At 32.6% G+C, this 24,793-nt stretch overlaps 1 protein-coding gene across 2 annotated transcripts in view; it reads left to right on the forward strand.

Annotated features, from left to right (window-relative positions):
- LOC126743871 (ornithine decarboxylase 1-like) overlaps positions 1-24,793 on the forward strand; it is a 51,024-nt gene that overhangs the window by 12,049 nt on the left and 14,182 nt on the right. For both annotated transcript variants that reach the window (XM_050451110.1, XM_050451111.1), the window contains exon 2: positions 7,703-7,894. In XM_050451110.1, coding sequence (XP_050307067.1) covers positions 7,703-7,894 — 192 coding nt within the window. The remainder of the gene's footprint in view (positions 1-7,702; positions 7,895-24,793) is intronic.

The following is a 24,793-nucleotide window of genomic DNA, read 5'->3' on the forward strand; positions in this document are numbered from 1 at the left end:
TCACGAGCCAATATGCTAAAGTGGGCTGGAGCACGATCATGCATAAACCAAAGTTGTTGCCGTAATTGAAGAGAAAAATCTTCGAGAAGCAAAGGCAAATCATATTGGAGAAAATTACAATAATTCTGTCCGTCAAGGCGTCCTGGTAAAATAGATGGTCCAATTAAATGATCGGATACGATACCGATCGAAACGTTTATTGAAAATTGTTCCTGAAAATGTGTCTCTGTAATCGCATGAGGGTTTTTTGAGCCCAGTAATGATTGTTATGGAAATTGATTATTGCATTTCTGGAGAGATTAGCTTCGTAAACAATATGTTCGCACCAAATTGAGGATTTTGTGTTACTTTTAGGAGATACCATCTACAAAATTGTGTATGCGGTTCATATTCTCTAAGAAGCAATGCCTGAACCCTTTGTATGTGAAAAGGATATAACAAAGAATCCCTTAAAATTTCCCATACCGTCTTGTAGCAGATGTTCAATACCATACCAATTTTTCGTGTACTTGTGGTCGGATCCTCTTCGACTGCATGTAGGACAGCCTCTTCAACTGCCGGTGTCCTAACTGTACGGGGCCTTCCCTCGGCAGAATTAGCCTTAAAACTCCCAGATTCAGCCAGACGACGATGAATGTTTATAAATATTCTTCTATCTGAGACAGCGCAATTAGGATACCTTTCTTGATACAAACGCCGCGCCTCCATAGCATTACCATTGGCAAGTCCATAAAAGAAATGCATTTGCGGCATTTCCAAATTAGAATAATCTACCATTTTTTAAATAGTACAATTCACGTTTTAAGATCCAAAGGGTACTAAAAACAAACTGTCAAGAATAATCACTAACGCAAGTGTCATAATGTTTAAAACAACAAAAAACAATTTCTGGCAACGAGCAAAGCTAACTTGATTTATTTCCATAATTTTTAAAGATGCATTTTATGCATAAAAGACGTTTTTTTAATTAACGATTACACCCAAACGGTAAGATTTACGGCAAAAGTCATAGAGGAATTTTTTGTTTATAATTGAATGATAATTAAGATAAAATCATAATTTTTTTCGTAAGTCAATGGCGTAGTATTTTTTTTGTAAAATTGTATTAAAAATTCATCATAGCTACGCCACTGGTTGCTAAAAAAAGTAGGTGAACATCTAAAAAATGTGTTTTTATGCCATAATATCCTGTGCCAAAATTCAGTTCAATATTTTAAACCGTATTTGAAAAATGTATTAAAAACGAAAAAAAAACATTACCCTGTATCTTAAAAACTAAGCATTTTAGGAGCCATGCTTATATGAACTTTTCGACTTAAAATCGGTCCAGGAATGTCCCTTTTAAATTATGACATATCTTTAAGTAACACCCTGTATATGATGAAAGTTCGGTTTCACACAAATACGTTGTTAGGAGTGGCAGAAGAACATTCAAAGCTTCTGTGGCAAGTTGTGGATATTCATCACGAATCCAGCACCAAAAATCATTTAGTGAAATTGTTTTGAACAATGATTCCATGCTTGTATCCGATGTCATTTCTAGAAATGATTCATAGATCTGATATGACATATTTTCAGGCTTCTGCAATTTAGATGAAAAAGAGTTTTGAATCCATGAGTTTATTTGCAGTTTTGTATTCTGTTCTTCAGGAAAATAAGATTCAAAAGTCCTTTGCAGATCAGTGAGATATTGCACCAATTCAACAAATATTTCATTTTGAAATATTTCTGTATCACTAAGACTATGGTGGCTAAGGAACTCACTTAGCTTTCGATTTCTCTCTTACCAAAACAAGTAATCCAAAAATCTAATGTTCTTTTAAAGGCAGTTATTTTGTTGTTAGCATTGAAAACTGTTGTCTGTTTTCCTTGAAGTTACAGGTTTAATTCCTTAAGTTTTCCAAACATATCTGCTAAAAATGCTAGTCTAAATAACCAGCTTTTATCGGACAAACGGCCTTTTAAATTAAAAGGAACATCTGTAAGAAAAGCTTCTAATTCTGTTCTTAGTTCAAAAAGCCTTGGCAAAGTTTTACCCTGAGACAACCATCTCACTTCAGTATGGAGCAATAGTGTTTTATGATCGCTATCATAATCTTCACATAATATTGAGAACAATCTGGATTGTAGTGGACGTGCCTTGACAAAATTAATTATTTTTACTGACTCATCAAAAACCAATTTTAGATTTGGTGGCATTTTCTTAACCGCGAGTGATTGTCTATGCAGGATGCAGTGACTCGCGGCACCGTAACTTGGTCAGTGTCAGGCAGTGACTACTGACCTCCGCGGCGACGGACATCGTTTCTGTTTGCCTCGCTTCTTTCGGCGCACATGCGTGAGACCAATAAATATACAAAAGAGCGCCAAATTTAAATATTTAAAAAAGGAATCTAACACGGCCAAACTGACACCATTCCGCTCTCGGAATGCTCTAAGTAGGATAATAAGAACCCTAAATATATTTTTATATTCAAACAGTTTTTTTTTTCAGCAACTTTTGTTTTAAAATAAGCAAATAAGAATACACACTTTAGTATCTAAAATACATATGAAGAACTTAATTATCATAATAATGTAATAAGTAGTAAGTAGGTACTATCTAATTAATCAATAGTAAACAAAAATTGACCCATTTTTCTCTCTCAGGCTTGTACTGTACAAAGTACTACAGACGGTATATCAAGTATGGATCATGTTTCAGAGGCCGTGATCGTGGCCATAGTTTCAGCAGGCTGGCCTAATTCACTGGTATTTGTTGAAATAAGCAAAAGAGAAGTGTTACCCACTTTAAGTCACGTTATTTCTCTTTTGTAAAAACAATTTATGGTATGACGCAATGGGAATACTGCAGATTGCACGTATGCACGATAGGTCGTTTAAAATCAAACGTATTCGAATGACACGATGGAAATATTGCAATATGTACATTTTTACGATGGGTCATGATATAGATCTGTATTTTACAACAATCTAATACGGCATAAAAATATTACCATTTAGACTACTTACAATTATTTATCTCTATCAAATTCTGAAAATTTTCAGAAGTCCAATCAATTGGCCACTGGCGCAACTGATCCTTGGAACATTTAAGGGTTGTTTGCGAGCCCAACTTCCTGATTGAATATCGGTCATTGGCTAACAGTTGCTTAATAACGTAGGGACCAACAAATTCACATGAAAATTTCTCTGCTCTTTGACCTCGGCTTCGCAAGACAGCATCACCAACTTTGAAAGACTGGCTACGTTTCTTGTTAAGGGATATAACTTGTGTTTCAGCATTTTTCATCATTTTACGAATAACAGCAGCAGAACCCAAAAAGAGAGCAAGGAATGGATAACAAGAGGACTGATTGCCTCAATTAAACACGTACAGGGATAGACTGCAGAAAAACCTACAAAAACATTACGATCATGAATTTCAAACACTTATAAAGCTTATAGAAATCATTTAAATAAACTAATAAATATAACAAAGTATACATTTTACAAAAATAAAATAGAAATAGAAACAAGAATGATATGAAAAAAGTATATAAAATTATAAATAAGATAACCGGTGGAGCCGAAAAAGAAAAACAAAGTTGATGATGGCTCTTTAAAGACAGAACGTCGTATTTTAAATTTAATGGTGTCATCGTATAGGCGAGAAAAAGTGGTCACAATAATTTATTCATTTAATAAATACTTTTGTTATATATTTTTTAATAACGCCAGAAAAAAATTAAAATGATTTTCCCAAATTTCAGTTTTTTGCAAAATTTAGGAAATATTTGGATTTTACAGATCTCACTACGCTGAATAATTTTTCAGATATTGAATCACATGACAAAATGGTTACTTTTTAGAAAAAATTATTGATCAAGAAGTTATATTACCTTAGGTATTAAGTATTATGAATTATTTCAATTATTCTTTATAATATTTACATGAAGCCTGCTGATATCTTAAAATTTGTTTCACATATTTTTTGAATATTAGTTTTTAGTTAATTAAGTGCAACAGACTTTTTATTTAAAAACTTGATCCTCTTGAACACAAAATGGAGAAAACATAATGTTTGGAATTATAACTTGTATTAAACTTTGTTGATAATTTTGTAAAAATAGCTTTTTATATATATATTTTTGTATTAATATTTGTCTCAAAAACTTATTTAAGTAAGTAATTATTTGTTTATAAAATTTAACTTTTAAGAAATTTCAAGGTCACCACCTAGATGACACTACTGTGTCGTATGTTAAAAAAAAATAATAAAAACATAGTTGGCGGCATCATCCCATGTCTTAAAAAAATATCAAACACGGCCGCGTAACCGGAGATTCTAGCGTCGTTGAAAAAGACTCAAAGAGGCCAAAAGCCAAGTCCACGCAGCTAAAATAAATCGTTCCTAGATTTGACGCTTCGCGGCAGCACCACACGGTGCACGAAACTGAACGGCAATCCGATAGTCGACTGGGTACACTTTTTAACACAGGTTTGCGTATCTTCCCAAATATTTAATCAACGGTTTTTCGCTTTTGTAAATTAAGCAGTTTTGGATTTTCTTTAAACGTAATACTTCTGATGGTAGGTGAACCAGAATTTTTAGATTTGGTGATTGAGCAATTTAAGACCCCAACGATTTTTAGATTTTTTTGTATGTTTAGGAAGCTTACATTCTGTAACTTTACGGATTTAGATTACTTCTTTAGGTCATATACACAAATTTCCACACGCAAATCGGGAATATTAAATATGTAAATACTAAATACGGATTAATTCCTAAATAGACTAGAAGAGACTGTCAAATGTCACTTACGTGAACAACTATTATTTTATTATTTATTGGGAGTGGCTACTGTACTAGTACGATTATCGTAATTTTCTGTCGTGTCTCATTATAGGTAAGTATTTGTTTATTTATATAATGATAATAAATCGCATACAAGGTGTACATACTAGGCATATGGGACTATGTGGTTGGTGCACATGTGGAGCTGGGATTGCAAAAAGGTATTGGAACCTTGGGTTGGCGCTAAATAGTGGGTAGGTAGTCGTTTGAGCCCTATTTGGGGACTGGGATAATAGTTAGGAAAACAGGAATTATCGGCACAAACACGGGGCGGTAGCCTTTACTTTTTTATCAATAAAACATTCAAACTCAACATTCTATGTAAAATTTTTCAAAAAAAAATCGTTTTTTAGACGTCCCTTTAACTTTACCGGACCCCACGATTTTCCTATGCTTCTATTTACTTATAGACACAAATATTAAAAGTATACTAGAGTATTATCGCGGACTAATCACTTTTATTGATCTAAGATATTTTTACTTTATTCCTATATTAAATAAAAAAAATATAACGATTCAAAACAAACACTTTTTTAAAGTTGTTTACCAAATTGCCTCCTTTAATTTAGGAACGTTGACCTTTATAAATAAATGTCAAATTATTGACTTTTGACACACACCTTATTTAGGAGCATTAAACTAATTACTGCAGCGTTGCCGGACTGTAAAGCTATTTTCTTAGCTTTCATTCCTTAAAGGGGAGGAGAAAGTAAACTCAAAGTCCAAGTCTCATCAATCAAGCGTCTATTTAAAGGTTACGCGTTTCGCCGCATTAGGGCATCATCAGACCTAAGTAAAATTAACAAAATTAAATAATACGGAGCAGAACGCTAATTAACAGAAAAGACATACCTATAATAATATATAAATACAAAAAACAAAAAACTGCACACTGACTCACACTAACATAAAAATAAAATAAGTTTATGTTAGTGTGAGTCAGTGTGTAGTTTTTTGTTTTTTGTATTTATATATTATTATAGGTATGTCTTTTCTGTTAATTAGCGTTCTGCTCCGTATTATTTAATTTTGTTAATTTTACTTAGGTCTGATGATGCCCTAATGGGGCGAAACGCGTAACCTTTAAATAGACGCTTGATTGATGAGACTTGGACTTTGAGTTTACTTTCTCCTCCCCTTTATTCATATACTTAAGTCTCTTTGGGAATGATGGATGATTATTTTGAATTTCATTCCTTATATATTCTTTTATTACATAAAGGTATCAGGTCAGTTGGTTTACTTTGTTTAAAGTTTTATTTCCATATTGATTTTTTTACTACAAGGACTTTATACTAACATGTGTCACCATCTTATATTTTGTTGCATGAGACACAGGCGAATGCGATAAATAAATTAAAATTATGTATGACATAATTGGATGGGATGTGTTGGGTTGGGTTGTTTTGGCTTTGGTTGAGTTGGGTTAAACACATACCAGTTCTTAAATTTTATATATCAAATGAGGGATCCTTACCAATTAATTTAAAAAAATAATAATATTTTTTTTTAATTAAAAGAAATAATATAAACAGATGTTTCATGCTAAAATACAAACATTGAACAATAGAAAATTCACTTACAACTAACGTTTTCCAAGTGAAAACCGAAATTTATTCCTTCCACTAACTTTTAACTGCCGAATTTTACTTAAACTTTATGGATTTTTGTCATATTGGAGACTTTTCGCATAGCAATGTTTTGGAAATGGGTCATTTAATAAGAAGTTTTTTTGATTTTTTAGGGCAAAATATGGTTCGGCCAAAAATTTTTTTGTACCCTTTCTACTGAGCAAATTTTTTTTTTGCAAAATCGCTGGTTTTTAATTTGCTCGAACAAATTGCTTAAATTTTATTTCAAATTTATTCTTTTATTTATTAAATCAAATTGTTTGATTCAGGAATATCTCTATTTAATTAATTACAAAAAAATAAGGTAAAGGTCTAGTTTAACAACCCTTTGCCCTGATTGGGAACAATATTCTGATGGCAGAGTAGCGAATTGTCAAGTGAATTAAAAAAAAGTATTTTAACATTTAAAAATACCTGAAGGTCTTTTCATTAACTTGACTGCAAAATCAAAGATACTTGACTTTAAGTATCTTTGATTTTGCAATATGTTAAAATTATAGAAGATTATATAAGAAATATATTTTCGGACGTAACAAATTTTTTAGAGCATATAAATGTACATAAACAATTGTAAATATCATTGAGATAATTGTATAAAGAAACTTTAAAAAAAATTCTACTTTAATAATCAGTGGCCTAAATATCTCAAGAAAAATAAATCTCTGATCTAGTTTTTAGAAAGCACAAAACCATATTATGTACTACAGGAATGTTTCTCATCAACATTTTAGGAAGTCAACTTTTGTATTATTTTATATTTAATATATAGAGCCTTATTTAGTATATTCATTTTCAAATCACAACTCAATCGACTATACTTGGATCTAAATGTTGGCGATGTAGTCGCTGGGGTATTTTGTGACTTCTCTCAGGCGTTTGACTAAGTGAATCATGGTATATTTATCAATGTGTGAAATAAATATATTTTTTTGCTGTTGATTTAATATTATATCATTTACTGCATACATTCGCTTCATTTTCAAATAAGCGCTCAAACAACTATACTTGGACTTAATTCTTAATGGTTTTGAATTAAATAAAATAAAACAGATTTTGACATGATTTGCCACATATAATACAATAACTTAAAGTGTGTATATATAATGTTTTAATTATAATTTCAATTCTGACTTTCGTTGTTTTTTGAATTTTTAATATATTGTTTTCACTGTTTTTTTCTAACTTTTGCCGCAATTATTCTAAATAAATTTCCACGTTTTTTCCATAAAACCAGCAACCATGAAGTTTCCAAAGTCCCAGCACGCACTTACCGAACTAAAATCTGATCCTGCCGTACTATCTATCATTAAATACTTTACCGAAAAAGTTGACCAGGAGGAAGCGTTCTACATATGCAACCTCAACGATATCATCGAGAGGCATGACATGTGGAAATACTACTTACCCAACGTGGCACCTTATTATGGTAAGTCAAGGAAAACACTGCTTTGTACTTAGCAGTAATTAGGACAAGACTCCAAGTTGCCGTCGTCCCTAAACTGTTAGTAAGATAGAATGAATTTTTTCGATTGCCACAAGTTTTCTTAAGTGGATTATACCCATAAATTTCTGATTCCTGGATAACTTTTTTATTTTACAATATTTTTTAATGCGATTTTTACTAATTAAATGTACATATTTTTGTCAAGAGTTGATAGGTGCCAGTTTTATAAATTTCTAAAATTTTGATTTTTTATTTAAAAACCAAAAATAAAATAAAAAATCTTTCCATACGTCTCTAGATACATCTATTTTAGAAACATTATATTAAAAAACCATTTCAAAAAATCAAATCAAGAAATGCGCGACGCTTGTTCGGCCCGATCTGTGCAAACGACGGTATCGGCTACTGGTCAACAGCAATTCAATGTTATGTAAAACGGAAATGTTGATTGGGATTTCACTAAGAAGTATTTTATTGCGAAGGTGTTCCAATTTTCTACACGTTGTTCTTTATATTATTAAGTTTTTTAGGTTTATTTTAAAAAATGGGAAAAAGAAAAGAAGGAGAGTCAAAAGTTAATTATTCTAAACGAAAAAGTAGGAAGCCAAAAAAGGATCAGTTTACGCCTAGAATGGCTGCAAATATGGAATAAGAATGCCACATTGCTTTTACGATTTATATATAAATGAAAATAAATGATTCATTTTGGAAAGAAAAAATCATAGAAAAATTAAAGATTTTTTATTTTAAAAGTCTACTGCCTGAAATCATAGATCCTAAGCATAATAGAGGCATGGAAATTCGAAACCCATCTAGAACTTGAGCTGTATGGCAATTGTTGACAATTTTTGTATTACATTTGTTTGGTTTTTCTATTTTCATTAGAATATACCACTTCGTTATATTATAATTTTAATTTTTGTATAATACTTACATAACTGTTTAATATTGTCTTATATTTTATACAGCTTGTTCCAAAACATGTACCTACGTCATTACAAGTACACACAACATCCATAAATACAAAAAAAATAAGTGTAATCTAATGTAACGAGTTCAAAACTGAGACACACATTTTTTTAAATTAAGTAAACTTTGGGGTTTATTTTATGCCCCTTTGACGAAGCTCACGCGTATGTCATAATTTATTTTTTGTATTTTGATTGCTAAGAACTGTTTAAGAAGGCATATTTAAAGATGATTAACATTAAAAGAAATTAATATTTATTTGTTTTTTTATTTCTCTTTGACGAGAGCTGTATATACAGGGTGGCTAAATGAAAACAAAACGGCGGCCATGTCGTGCTCGTAAAGATTTTAAAAAGAAAACGCTCGGACACGTCAATTTAGATTACCACGAGAAAACATTTTCAGAGTATAATACCATCCCCATCTGTCATCCCTTAGCCAGGGTGGAACTAACCTCAAAAATTTTAAATGGAATAGTGGGTTGAGTTATACCTTGTTTGAGAGGTCTTTCGATTTTCTTTACGGCTACACCTAATTTAAAGGAATTTACTTCAGCGGTTCTCAAACTATTGATTATTTTAACATTTAATATAATTTTTTGGAAAACCTGTATTAAATCTTGGGTGTTTGGAAAAACTGTATTAAATCGCAATTCTTTATCGAATTATTAATTTATAACAATCATACATAAACCCTAGTCCAACAAATACTGAAAACTGCCATCGTTATAAGCCATGCAATAATACAGATTTATATATACCGGGTGGTGCGTCGCCGAGCGGAACATAGGAAAACCCATGTCAATTTTAAGGGGGTCAATTATTGGCTTCCCTGTACATTTGACAGAAAAAATTTGAGATAACTTTTTGAAGAGACCAATCTGGCAAACCCTTGTGCAAAGTTTCAAATTTTAATAAGCGAATATTGAATTATTCAAGTAAATGTAATTGCAAAATTCGCAAATTTTCGGTTCAGGTAAAACCAAACGGGCACCAGTTTATATTAAATAGTTTAGATTTAATGTATTCATAAAAAATGCTTTTATACAGAGTGTCTACTATACAAACCGCCAAACTTTAAGAGGTGATTAAACAAGTCATTTGCAACAAAAAAGTCGTATAACATTTTTTCGACAAGTTGTTAGTTCTTCTGGTATTTAACATTTTTTGATTTTATCAAATTTCTTTGTTTATTTTCATATTGTACAGGAGATTCCTGATTACGTAATTTTTTAGTTTTAGTAAAGGCAAATTAAACCACCAATAAATTATAACATATCCTTTACTACGTATAAATTTTGATAACCAATAAAAAATGGACTGTATTTTACAATAACATAAACGCGGATCGGTCAACAAAAAAAACCAATACATCAGGGAAGCACCGACCGCGATGATACACTGTCACTCGATGACTTTCGACGCGGCCGCTGACAGTTCCACACCGCTAATAGGGATGGGTTATAAGAATGGGAAAGAATAGCGATAAAGTGTCTTTTTCCAACATACCCCCCACCTTGGAAGAATTTCTTTCAACCCCACTCAAAGTTTCACTATGTGCTTTCAAAGTCATTATCAGGTAAGATACAAATTTTAGATAAAGAACGTTTAATGATTCCAGTTCGAGTTCTAATCTCTGCTACTCGGCATCTCCCATCAGGTCCTTGGATCAGCTTCACGATTCGCCCAAGTTTCCAAAGAAATGGTGGCAAATTATCTTCTCTTATAACCACCATTTGATTTTCTTTCAAATTTGGTTGCTCCAACTTCCACTTACACCTATTCTGCAGCTCAGCCAGATACTCCTTAGACCACCTTTGCCAAAAATGTTGAAACATTTTCTGGATTTGCTGCCACTTATCAAGGCGGTTTTCTCTTAAATCAGAGTAATCACCATCTGGTAAGGATGTGAGTCGTTTGCCAATAAGAAAATGGCCAGGGGTTAGGACATCAAAATCATTAGGATTAGGAGACAAGGGAACCAAAGGCCTGGAATTCAAAACTGCCTCCACTTGCGTAAGAAGAGTACATAAACCTTCAAATGTTAATGAATAAGTTCCCAGGACACGCTTCAAATGGTGCTTACAAGACTATACCCCAGCTTCCCACAACCCTCCAAAATTTGGCGAATGAGCTGGTATAAATTCCCAGTTTATATTTTCCCCTTTAAAAAGCTCTTTTAACTCAGAGGCTTGACCCATTAAAAATTTTCCAAGATCTTTCAATTCTGAAGAAGCTCCCACAAATGTAGTGCCATTATCACTTACAACATTACTTGGAATTCCCCTACGGGATACAAAACGTCTAAAACATGAAATAAAAGCGGTTGATGTAAGATCACTCACCAATTCAAGGTGTATGGCCTTAGTACTAAAACATACAAATAAAGCTATATAGGATTTTATTAAACGAAAGCCTCTACCACTTTTATTTCTAATCATTAATGGACCTGCATAGTCCACACCTACATTTTGAAAGGGCAAAGAAGGACGAACACGCAACTCAGGTAAAACACCCATAATCTGACTAGCTTGGCCCTTATTAGGACAAACTCTAAAACACTTTATACAATTTCTAGTTACTTTACGCACCAAGTTTCTACCACCAATAGGCCAATATTTTTCACGTAAAGAGCTTAATAAAAGTTGCGGACCAGCGTGTAAGAGTCTTTCATGTTCATATAAAACCAATAACAAAGTAAATTTATGCTTTGCTGGTAGCAATATTGGATGCTTTTCATAAAATCGCAAATCAGAACATTGCAATCTTCCTCCCACCCTGAGGATGCCACAGGAGTCCAAAAAAGGACTTAAACCAATTAGTTTTGAGGACCTTAAAGGTGTATTGGCCTTTAAACTATTTATTTCATATGAAAAGCACTCTCTTTGCACCAAACCGATTAAAAGTTGCAAAGCACTTTGGTTTTCAAGGAAAGTTGTTTTACTTTGACCCAATTTTGCACATTTTGACCTTGTTATTTTAACAAATCTTAAAACATATGCTATACAATTTGTAAGTCGTTTGAAATTAGAGAATCTTTCAAAATCAACCAACCTATCAACTGAAACATTTTTAAAACTATAAATATCAACCTTAGATCGTTTGATTTCTGGAATATCTAATAACGTAGGAATTTGAACAATATCCCAAGAATTTTGAGAAGAATGTAACCACGGAGGGCCTTCCCACCAAAATGCCAAATTCTTTAGTTTTCCAGGTTCACACCCACGTGACAAGATATCAGCAGGATTCTGCTCAGACTTCACATAAAACCAATCATTGGCATTAGTTTTCTCTCGGATTTGTGCAACCCTATTTGAAACGAAAGTTTGTAAGAGATGCGGAGATGTTGCAATCCAATTAAGCACCACAGTGGAATCACACCAAAGAAACACACCATTAAACTTAAGAGACATACAACTCTTGATTCTTTCGACTAAATGTACCAATACTAAAGCACCACACAACTCCAGACGTGGTATCGTTAACGTTTTAAGAGGTGCCACCTTTGATTTCCCACAAATTAAAGAAACCTTGACATTGCCACTCTTATCTACACTTCTTATGTAGACACAAGAACCGTAAGCTTCCATGCTAGCATCACAAAATCCGTGGATTTGAATTTCTATAGGCTCTAGACATACAACTTGTCGTTATTTCAAAATCATCTAACATAAAGAAGTTTTTTCTTAAATCTCTCCAATAGAAATCAAGGTTGGATGGCAAAGATTCATCCCATGAAATTTTCAACTCCCATAGCCTTTGTAACAAAATTTTAACCAATATTATGCTAGGACTTAGTAATCCGAGAGGATCAAAGATCTTTGAAATATCCGATAAGATACTACGTTTATTAACTTTTGAAACATTAGTAGGAAAATTTATGTAATAGCTTAAAACATCTTTTTTAAAAGACCAATATAATCCCAATGTCTTATTGGAATCCTTTTCACCAAAAACTACATTATCATTTGAAGCAGATCCCTGAATGCCATCAATGACCTCTGGTTTATTTGAAATCCATTTTCTCAGGTTAAAACCTGCCTCAAAGAGAATTTCTTTAACTTTTTTACACACATTAACCATTTCACTCACAGAAGCTCCTCCTGCCAACATATCATCAACGTAAAAACTATGTATTATAATTCTAGAAGCTTCTGGATGAGTTTCCACGTTATCCAATCCTAACTGCCTAAGACAACGTATGGACAAAAATGCTGCTGACCTAGTCCCATAGGTAACAGTATTTAATGTATACTCATGGACATCCTCATCAAGAGATTTTCTCCACAGAATCTTTTGTAGACATCTTTGATCTGGATCTATCCAGATCATGCGGTACATTTTTTCGATGTCAGCACAAACAACAACATTAAACTGCCGAAATCTAAGTAAAATATCCAATAAATCATCTTGAATGACTGGTCCAGTATGCTGGATGTCATTTAAAGATACGCCAGTATCTGTAGGAGCAGAACCATTAAAAACCACCCTTAGTTTAGTAGTCTTACTTTGTTCATTTAATACTCCATGGTGCGGTAAAAAATATGACATGCTATCATTTGATGTATTATCACAAAGTGTCATATGCCCCAACTGCTCATATTCCTCCATAAAAGAACAATACATTTGCTTTAAAACAGAATTTTTATTTAACCTTCTTTCCATAGAATAAAATCTGTGCAACGCATGGCTTTTAGAGTATCCCAATTTATTAATAGAATCACACAAAGGAAGCTGCACAACGAATTTTCCATCATCAGCATGTCTATATGTTGTCTCATTAAACAAATTTTCACAAAAAACATCTTCCTCAGATACCAGAGAATTTACAATTGGAAGAGGTTCCTCAACTTGCCAGAATTTTTCTAATTCATTTTCAATATTAGGCGTTGATTTAACAAAATTACATAACCTTTTTGTATTACCAGGACCCAAAATGCTGCCAGAAAATACCCATCCAAGTTTAGTCTTTTGTATAACAGGTTGATTTTCACCAAGACTTATTTGACCAATACAAAGCAAACTATAGAAAATTTCAGCTCCTATCAAAATATCAATTTGTCCTGGTTCATTTAAAGAGGGATCTGCCCATTTTAAATGACTTGGGATTTTTAAGTGAGAAATATCTATAGGCTGGCTAGGAACATTATCACCAATCTGTGAAACCACCAAACATGAAATGCTTGTCTCATAATTATTATGGAAAGAAACAATTTTCACATTGCACTTAGATTTTATATTAGTCACCAGTTGATTAACCCCTGCCATAGATATATTAACCCCAATAGAACTCAAGCCCAATTTTGTAAACATTTTCACAGAAATCAAATTAGATTGAGAACCACTATCTAAAAGAACTCTGCATGTTTGATAGTGACCATTAATGTCTACCGCTTGTACCAGTGCAGTTGACAATAAAACATCAGAAACATTACTCGAGTTACAATAAGAAGTCAAAACATTAAAGCTTGTGGGTGAAGAATCCTTAGGTTCATCCAATAATTCTTCCTCTCTTGACTTTGCCAAATCATTTTCATTCTTTACAGGGCTAGAAACACCACTTAAATTACCACTATTTTTATTTTTATCATAATGCAAAAGAACATTATGCTTAGACCCACATTTTTTACATCCCCGCTGGGTACAGCTCTTACTAATGTGCCCAGGCCTTAAGCAATTTAAACAAACCTTTAGTTGCAAAGCTTTTTGGAACCTATAATAAGTACCCATTTCCAAAAATACTTTACAATTCTGGATAAAATGATTCCCATCACAAAAGGAGCACTTTTGGTTCACAGAAATAAAAGATCTTTGCTTTGCCCTGTAAACCCCCTTTTCTTTAATGTTACCTACACAGTTATTAACCTCCAAGCCCTCTAACAAATCAGCTTTGACTTTTAGAAAGTTTTTAAACTCCTCAAGGGTAGGTAATGCATCCTTACTTTTCCTTTCTTCCCATTCTCTTTTTGTGTGCAAATCTAGCTTTGAACTTATCAAAAAAATAACTATTACATCCCAATTATCAGTATATACCCCCAATGAGTTAAGTGACCTGAGATTTTTTACCAAAACATCCAACATTCTTCTCAGCTCATAAGCATTTTCTTTTTGCATTTGAGACAAATTAACCAAACATTTTAAATTATTATTCACCAATAATGAAGTATTATTATACCTTTCTAATAGCAAGTTCCAAGCAACATCATACCCACTATCAGAAAATTCAAGTGTTCCAATAAACTGCTTTGCGTCTCCGTCCAATGCACCCCTAAGAAAATGGAATTTTTCAATATTGTCCAACCTTTCATTTTTATGCACTAAAGAAGAAAAAGTATCCCTAAACTCCAGCCAATTTTCAGATTTTCCTGAAAATGTAGGAATTGGAATTGGCGGAAGTTTTGGCAACGCCTTTAAAGACACAATTTCTTTTTTATTGTGGCCCGAACCAGAAGCTATCGAGACAGACCTTAGAGATTTTTCTTCAGTAGCGTTTTCATAAAAATCATATTTTGTAAGTAAATTACGAGCCATTGATGAAAAACTATAAAAGTTATCCTCAAAATGTTGACGTTCTGTATACTGGGCTTCCAAATCAGCCTCATCCACCAAAAACTCAATATCATTCTGAATTTCATCAAACACCGGTAACAATTCGGTCAATTTTTGCAAACGCATATCCAATTCTACAAAAAACGACTTGTCAACACCATCTGTTATAGTGTCCAAGGAAGCATTTAACTTATCAAAATAATTCTTAAACATTGTCAACTTAGATTTTAAGCTACCGCGCTTTTTAATTAACGCTTTTACTTCTTCAGCCATTTTCTTCCGCTAATGGAGACACAAAACAAGGAATAAAAGGAAATATTGAAAGGAAATACTCACAAATATCCACAAGGATTTTTTTTATACTAAACCAGCTGGTATACAAACACAGAGCTCAAATCCAGTAGTATTTCCAATCTCCAACTGCTTTTCCAATAAGCAACAGCTTCGCCAAACACAGTTTTTCCAAATACCAGTCCAATAAAATCACGTCCAATTAACACACGTCCCAAAATAAAACGACGTAAAACGTTTAACAAATCAGTGCTCCAATAACACGATCTGTTTTTACCAAGGCCAACAGTTTTCAATAGTCACAATAAACCACAATTCACTGGATTGCAAAACATCCGGTGTCGATGGACCATTTTGTATGTACAGGAGATTCCTGATTACGTAATTTTTTAGTTTTAGTAAAGGCAAATTAAACCACCAATAAATTATAACATATCCTTTACTACGTATAAATTTTGATAACCAATAAAAAATGGACTGTATTTTACAATAACATAAACGCGGATCGGTCAACAAAAAAAACCAATACATCAGGGAAGCACCGACCGCGATGATACACTGTCACTCGATGACTTTCGACGCGGCCGCTGACAGTTCCACACCGCTAATAGGGATGGGTTATAAGAATGGGAAAGAATAGCGATAAAGTGTCTTTTTCCAACACATATAAACAAGAATATCTCCGTTATTCCACATAAAATTTAGATATACCATCTGAAAGAGAATTAAATTTGCTATAGGATGGGTATATTTAAGTTTTTAAGTAATTTTTTATACCGGGTGTTATCAGAAGTTAAATGTAACATTTGGGAAATGTGCAAAAGTTCTTCGTTGTCGTTTTTCTAAAATTTGCTAGATAGGGATATGTTTTTTTTTCAGCAAAAACTACTGCATTTAGAGAGCCGTAAACAAATAACATATCGGGATATTCATTCTTTAAGAAAAAAGGCAGGTTTTCCTTCTTTTGTAAATGGCAATGAATCCGCAAAAGAAGGAAATTTACAAACCATGTATTACTTGATTTTAAAACAAAAGCATAGATATTTACAATTTGACAAGAACTGTCATTAAGTTTTCACTTCGAGTAGTTAAATAAGTAATTTGATTTAAACGTGCTTAAAAAAATAATGCCTAGTTTCACAAACATTGAATATCGGGACATCTTATTTATTTACGGTGTCGCAAATGGAAACTCGCGAGAGGCAGCAATGGAGTATGCGCTTCGTTTTCCTAATAGACGGCAACCCCATAGAAGTACATTTGCAGAAGTATTCAGACGCTGTGGGGAAACTGGTTTCTTTCAAGGTTTGCGGATTAGAGAAGGTGGTCAAAATGGTCAGCGCTGGAGACAAGAGCCTGCGATTATGAGAGCTGTTACAGAAGATAGATCTAGAAGTACTCGCCACATTCGTGCTGCATTAAGGATTCACCATTCCACTGTACATAGAGTTCTTAAAAAAAAAAATTTGCATCCGTTTTATTTGAAAAAAGTCCAGGATTTATTGCCAGTCGATGGTGAGGTGAGGCTTCAATTCTGTAGGTGGTACTTGAATAAGTTGCAAGAGTGGAGAACAACAGATCAAATATTTTGGACAGATGAAGCAACATTTACAAGAGCCGGAATAATGAATTTAAAAAATAACCATATATGGCATACAGAAAACCCTCATGCGACTGTTGTTTCACATTTAAAGCATGAGATAAAGATCAACGTATAGATAGGATTAATGAAAGGTCGCCTTTTCGGGCCTGTAATACTTTCTGATCGGCTCAATTCCAATGAGTTTTCGAATTTATTAATAATGACCTTGTTGACTTTCTGGAAGAAATCTCCTTAGCCGCTAGACAGGAACTTTGGTTTCAAATGGACGGATGCTCAGCCCATAATGGCAGAATTGTGCAAAATTCCTTGAATCAATGCTTTGGGGAGAAATGAATCGGAAGATACGGTACGGTAAGATGGCCGCCCAGAAGCCCTGACCTTACGCCCCTTGACTTTTATGTCTGGGGCACATTAAAATCTAATGTTTATAGTATTAACATTAATACTCGAGACGAACCAATTAATCGAATTAGTGTGTGTTGCACTGATGAAATGCGACAAAACGCGTTGAACTTGAACGGGTTATTGATAGTGTCAGAAGAAGATGCATTAAACGTATTGAACAAGAGGGAAGACATTTTGAATAATTGTTATAATTTTAGGTTTGTTTAATGAAATTTTGATTTTTTAATTCTGGTCAATCAGAACATATAAAATTTGAATATTTTCATTTTTTGTGGTTTTCTATCTTTTGCCCATGATATTACTGTGAAAACAAATAGCTATCACAAAAGTAAGTATATCATTGGAAAGCATATTAAATACAGCAGTTTTTGCTGAAAAAAACGTGTCCCTATTTACCACATTTTAGAAAAACGACAACGAAGAAGATACCACTAACTTTGCACATTTCCCGAATGTTACATTTAACTTCTGATAACACCCGGTATAAAAAAATTACTCAAAAACTTAAATATACCTATTTTATAGCAAATTTAAATCTCTTTCAGATGGTATATCTAAATTTTATGTGGTAGTAAAGATAACGGAGATATTCTTGTTTATATTAAAAAAAAAACAATGAAATTTGATAAAGTCAAAAGATGTTAAATACCAGAACAACTAACAACTTTTCGAAAAAATGTTATACGACTTTTTTGTTGCAAATGACTTGTTAAATCACCTCTTAAAGTTTGGCGGTTTTTATAGAAGACACCTTGTATAGGAGGGTATTAGTATCACAAACAAGAGGAATGAAATATAAAAATGTTTATAATTTTGTCTCACTTTCAAATATATAGACATGTGAGTGTCTCCCGTCAAAAAAAACGTAGAAGCAGCCCCATAGATTGAAAAGAAAATTGTCTCACTTCCAGGTATGCCTATTAAGCAGTTAGTTAGCAATCAAAATATAAAAAATAAATTATAATAGTAATGTATTTTAATTACCAACAACACAACATTAATATTACAAATTAATTTATAATGTACAGCCTAAAAATAAAAACCTAAATAAAAATTACCAAATGAAGATAATAAAACACAAAATAAATTAATCATAACAAAAATCAACTATATGAGAAAAAATCACACATAACACCACATCCTTTAGCCAGGGTGGAACTATCCTCAAAAATTTTAAATGGAACAGTGACTCGAGTTATATCTTGGATGAAAGGTCTTTTGATTCTCTTTACGGCTATACCTAGTTTAAAAGACTTTACTTTAGCGGTTCTCAAACTATTGACTATTTTAACATTTAATACAATATTTTTAACAATAATACAGATTTTGTTTAAATCGACGTCGCATATTTCGTAGCATATCAGGTGTTATCTGTTGGCATTCAAATGTAATCCTTTTGCGCAATTCTTTTATTGAATCTTGGGTAGCATATGTTGGGTAGCATAGATTTTACCCTTTAGGTGACCTCACAGAAAAAATCCAGAGGTGAAAGATCAGGCGACTGCGCGGACCATTCAACAGAGCCTCTCCGTCCAATCTAGGGATCAGGATAGGTCTCATTTAAATAACTGCGGACAGCTATTACGTATTGACGAGACGCACCATCCTGCTGAAACATCAACTCGTCTTCAATTTATTGATTGTTATTATCATTTTCAATCATGTTCGTGATTGCTAGATCGATAGCTTCTTGTAATAACCTAAGGTTTAATTTTTAACCACACCAAAAGTCTAATTTTTGGGGATGTTGAGTATGTGCTTCGTGATAAATGTGTGGATTGTGGTCCGACCTATAACGGCAATTATGACGGTTGACAGTGCCGTTTAAGAAAAACGAAAATTCATCCGAGAAACAAACATTAAACACATAATTGGGATATAATATTCTTTCACTAGTTATCTCACAGAACTCCAAGCGCCGATCTTCATCGTCTTCATTTATTTCATGTACCAGATTTATTTTATAGGGGTGGAAATCATGAGTTTTTAGAATCCCTTGTATACTATTTCTATTTTTTCTTGTAGGGTATAAACCATTTTAACTATTACTTTGTTTAATACGATAAACTAAAAATCAATGTTCCGATTTCACTCTGATTAAGTCGAATTGACCTCTAAGTAACATTATTATTTATTGTTTATTTGTATTTTGGTATTCTTATTTTTTTCCTCCTAAACGTTAATGTAAATTTGTATTATTGCATGGAGTTTGTGACGATGGCCATTTTCAGTATTTGTTGGAGTAACGTTTATGTATAATTGTTATAAATTCATAGTTTAATAAAGAGTTGCGATTTAATCCAGTTTTTCTAAACACTCAACATTTTATACAGATTTTCCAAAAAACTATATTAAATGTTAAAATAGTCAATAGTTTAAGAACCACTTAAGTAAAATTTTAAATTAGGTGTAGCCGTAAAGAAAATCGAAAGACCTTTCAAACAAGGTATAACTCAACCCACTATTCTATTTAAAATTTTTGAGGTTAGTTCCACCCTGGCTAGGGGATGGATGGAGGTGATATTATACTCTGAAAATGTTTCCTCCTGGTAATCTAAATTGACGTGTCCGAGCGTTTTCTTTTTAAAATCTTTACAAGCCCGACATGGCCGCCGTCTCGTTTTCGTTTAGCCACCCTGTAAATACAGCTCTCGTCAAAGAGAGGTAGAATCAGTCGTATAACGTAAATTTTTTTTTTTTTAAATGTTAATCACCTTTAAATATGCCTTAAACAATTCTTAGGAATCAGAATACAAAAAATTAATTATAGACACACGCGTGAGCCTCATCACAGGGGCATAAAATAAACCCCAAAGTTTAATTAATTAAAAAAAAATGTGTCTCACTTTCAAATACAACATGCTATAACTTAAAAATGAATATGTAGAGAGAAAATAATAAACAAAATAACATGTCTCAGAGACAATAATAACATGACACAAGACAATATTAACAGTTATGTAAGTAAGTATACAAAAATGAAAAATATAATATAACGAAGTGGTATATTTTAATGAAAATAGAAAAACCAAACAAATGTAATACAAAAATTGTGATTTAAAGCTCAAGTTCTAGATGGCTTTCGAATTTCCATGCCTCTATTATGCCTAGGATCTATGATTTCAGGCAGCAAGCATTTAAAATTAAAAAAAAAATAAAAATCTTTTTCTATCATTTTTTCTTTCCAAAATGAATCATTTATTTTCATTTATATATTAATAGTAAAAGCAATGTGGCATTTTTACTCCATATTTGCAGCCATTCTAGGCCTAAAGTGATCCTGTTTTCCCTACTTTTTCGTTTAGAATAATAAACTTTTGAATATTCTTCTTTTCCTATTTTTCCTATTTTTTAAAAATAAACATAAAAAACTTTATAGTATAAAGAACAACGTGCACAAAATTGGAACACCTTCGCAATAAAATACTTCTACAGTGAACACCCATCAACATTTCAATTTTCAATTTTACATAATATTGAATTGCTGTTGACCATAGCCGATACCGTCGTTTGCACATATCGGGCCGAACAAGCGTCGCGCGTTTCCTGATTTGATTCATGCTAGCCCGGCCGTGCTTTGTTGCCATATGATACTAAACTTATCGGCGATTCAAGAAATTGTAAGAAAAATGCCTGAATTTTGTATTTCCATTCTCAAATGTTTATTATTAATTTTTTTGAAATGGTTTTTCAATATAATGTTTCTAAAATCGATGTATCTAGAGACGTATGGAAAGATTTTTTTATTTATCTTTTTGGGTTTTAAATAAAAAATCAAAATTTTAGAAATTAAAAAAACTAGCACCTTGAAAAGAAATATGTACATTTTATTAGTGAAAACCGCATTAAAAAATATTGTAAAATAAAAAAGTTATCCAGGAAACAGAAATTTATGGGTGAATAATCCCCTTAAGATTCTTACCTTAGATTTATAGACAATTCTCACAAATTCTCACAAATGTAGTGTCTATGAGTTTGGTTACCTCAAGCCATAAACTGTTTATATTACATTATAAGATGCTTAACTTAGGACTATTTTTATATTTAAAGAATTACGTAAACGGTAAGAGATATAGTTTCGTTTAAAATGGAGAAAAAGTTGTGCTGTTATAAGCCCAATTAGATGCAATATTAAGATTCACGATATCTACAGGGGTTTTCAAAATATCGGGCTAAATCTAAAAATTAGGTTTTTAGAAAACCCGCAAGATCGTCGCCATCTTGAATTCGATTTTAAAAAAATTTCGAAGTTGTGGGTTATCTACTGTGATCGATTGACGTTAACGATATTTTTCTAGGCAGTTTAGATTTTTTTGCAACCCTAGTGAACTTTGTTATTTCTTATGGACGCCATATTGGATTTATACGTCATTAACTAGCACGTAAAAATATCTTTTCAACCATGTATAACAACCCTATCTTGATATGGCAAAAAAACATAAATTTATTAAAAAAAAAAACATTATTTCACTTGGTTGGCTGTGAAAATAAAGGCTGCTAATCAATTATTTTGTTTTTTTTATTCAAACAAGAAAATCATTTCATTAATATGAAAATTAAATTTTAAAAAATTGAAATAAAAACTATTTTTAACTTATAAGGATAGATGAAATTAAACAAATAACAATCAACAATTAATTAAAATAAAATTAGTTAATAAAGTGTTTAAAAAGACCTCCATTGTTATTAATACAGAATGTAGACCTCTCAATCATAGCCAAACAAGAATTTGTGACTATTTGTCGTGGCATTTCTTGAAATGCTTGTCGAACGGCTGCTGCATGTGCTTTAACTGTAGTATGACTAGAGTAATACACTTCATCTTTTAGGTATCCCCATACACAAATCAAAAGGTGTCAAATCTGGTAAGCGAGCAAGCCATGTAATAGGACCTCAATTGAAAAAATCCAATTATTTCCATATTGTTTATTTAGGTAATTAGGAATAATTGCAGAATTGTATGCAGGGGCGCCATCCTGTTGGCTGTGAAGAGACAACTTTTCTAAATTAAGATCTATGTAATTGTCAAGAATTCCTAAGTATCTTGTTAGGTTGTCATTAAAAATGTTAAATAAAACATGTCCATTTAAAATACCTATTTAAACATTAAAGTCCCATCTTGTTTGATGATTAACTTCATGGTTTCTAAATAGATTTTCATCGGCCCAATAAACATTCACAACATTACACAGCTTTCGTTCAACCACAACACTTTAAAAGGAAATCTAGGACATTTCTGGCATTTTCTGAGGAACCAGTTGCAAAATACTGACCGTCTGTCTAAGTCTCCTTTTCGAGTTTTAGATGTGCGTGGATTTTTCAGAACACTTTGCAGTACTAAATTTTCGTCGCTACTTCTGTTTCTGTTGGTCTTGTTAACTGAACGATACTTCAATACAGTATCTCACAATCTACTGAAAGTCACTAAGCTCTATCTTAATCTTATGTTGAGTAAAGAAAGTTTATCTCAAAAACGAAATTATTTACGTATTTTAAAACACTTGATTAATATAAATCTTAATAAAATAAACCAATGTCAATGATAAATAAAAGTGTTAACAGAGCGATAACATCGCCGTCCCTTCGTTTTCACATGCAACGTAAGTGAAAATGTCTTTTTTTAAATAAATTTATGTTTTCCGCCATAATACGATAAGGTTGTTATACATGGTTGATAAGGTCTTTTTACATGCTATTTAATGACGTATAAATCCAGTATGGCATTCATAATAAATAAGAAAGTTGACTATTGTTGCAAAAAATCTAAAATGCTTAGAAAAATATCGTTAACGTCAATCGATTGGCCTCCAGGATCGGATTCAAGACGGCGACGATTTGCAGGTTTTCTAAAAATATAATTTTTAGATTTAGCCCGATATTTTGAAAACTAGATTTCGTGGGTCTTAATATCGCACCTGATTGGGCTTGAAACAGTACAACTCTTTCCCCATTTAACCGAAACTACAGCTCTTACCGTTTACGAATTTCCCATGCATATAATTTTATCTAAGACACCCTGTATAGTACCAAAGCCTCAGCCAATACCGTTGCTGTTCATATTTTTGGTCACCTAGTTTAAGGCCCTTTTAGTGTTTTTAAAATAATTTTTTTTTACTAGACAGTTCGTCGATATCTGAATTTAACACGCGTTTCGCACCCTATTATAGTAAGTCAAAGAAAACACTGTGTATGTAACTGAGGCCGACTGTGGGAGGTCGAAGCCCAAGCTTACGCACATGATCTAATGATCCTGTTAAAAGGAAAAAATGAGAAAGCAATTTCAAAAACACTACAAGTGCTGAACATCATTCTAATATGGTACAAGAGGGAGGAAATGTCCATTAATCCGCATAAAATGGTAATAGTGCCATTTACCAGAAAAAGGAATATGGGCGAACTCAAACCACCAATCCTGAGAAGTGAAACCATCTAATTTGCAACGGTGGCAAAACATCTTGGGATAACCTTAGGACGCTTAATTGGAACTGGCATGTTGAGAAAACAGTTAAGAAAGCAAAACTGTCCTTATGGAACTGTCGCAGGATATGTGGTAAAACCTGGGGAATGAACCCAAAACAGATGCAGTACATACAGGTCATCAGACCTACGATATCCTATTGCTCTGTGCTGTGGTGGAGCAAAGCAACACAACAACTGGCCAAAACAAATCTTAAGAGCTGCTAAATCTTGTTGAAACAATTTGGCTTAGCAAAAAGTTTTATATCAATCACAAAACAAGTTAGCCATTTCTTAAAATATAGCGTATTTGCATTTAATTTGATCTCAAATGTTGGCTTAGAAATTAATAAATTGCATGAATCCAACTAATCAATAAGCGTCAACTAAAGACCTAGTAGACGTATTTATTATCTATTAATTTCTAAGTCACAATTTAAAATCAAAATAAATGTAATGCGTTAAGAAATTGGAATCAATATCACTGTAATATAGAAGGGACCACCACCTCATCAGGAAAATATTTTATTTAAGTTCATTTTTTAGTCCATTGTTCCATCCAGTTTTTGCTGAAATTCATAGGCATGTGTTATCATTGCTGATATA

This window comes from Anthonomus grandis, chromosome 13 (assembly GCF_022605725.1).
Source record: "Anthonomus grandis grandis chromosome 13, icAntGran1.3, whole genome shotgun sequence".
NCBI lineage: Eukaryota > Metazoa > Arthropoda > Insecta > Coleoptera > Curculionidae > Anthonomus > Anthonomus grandis.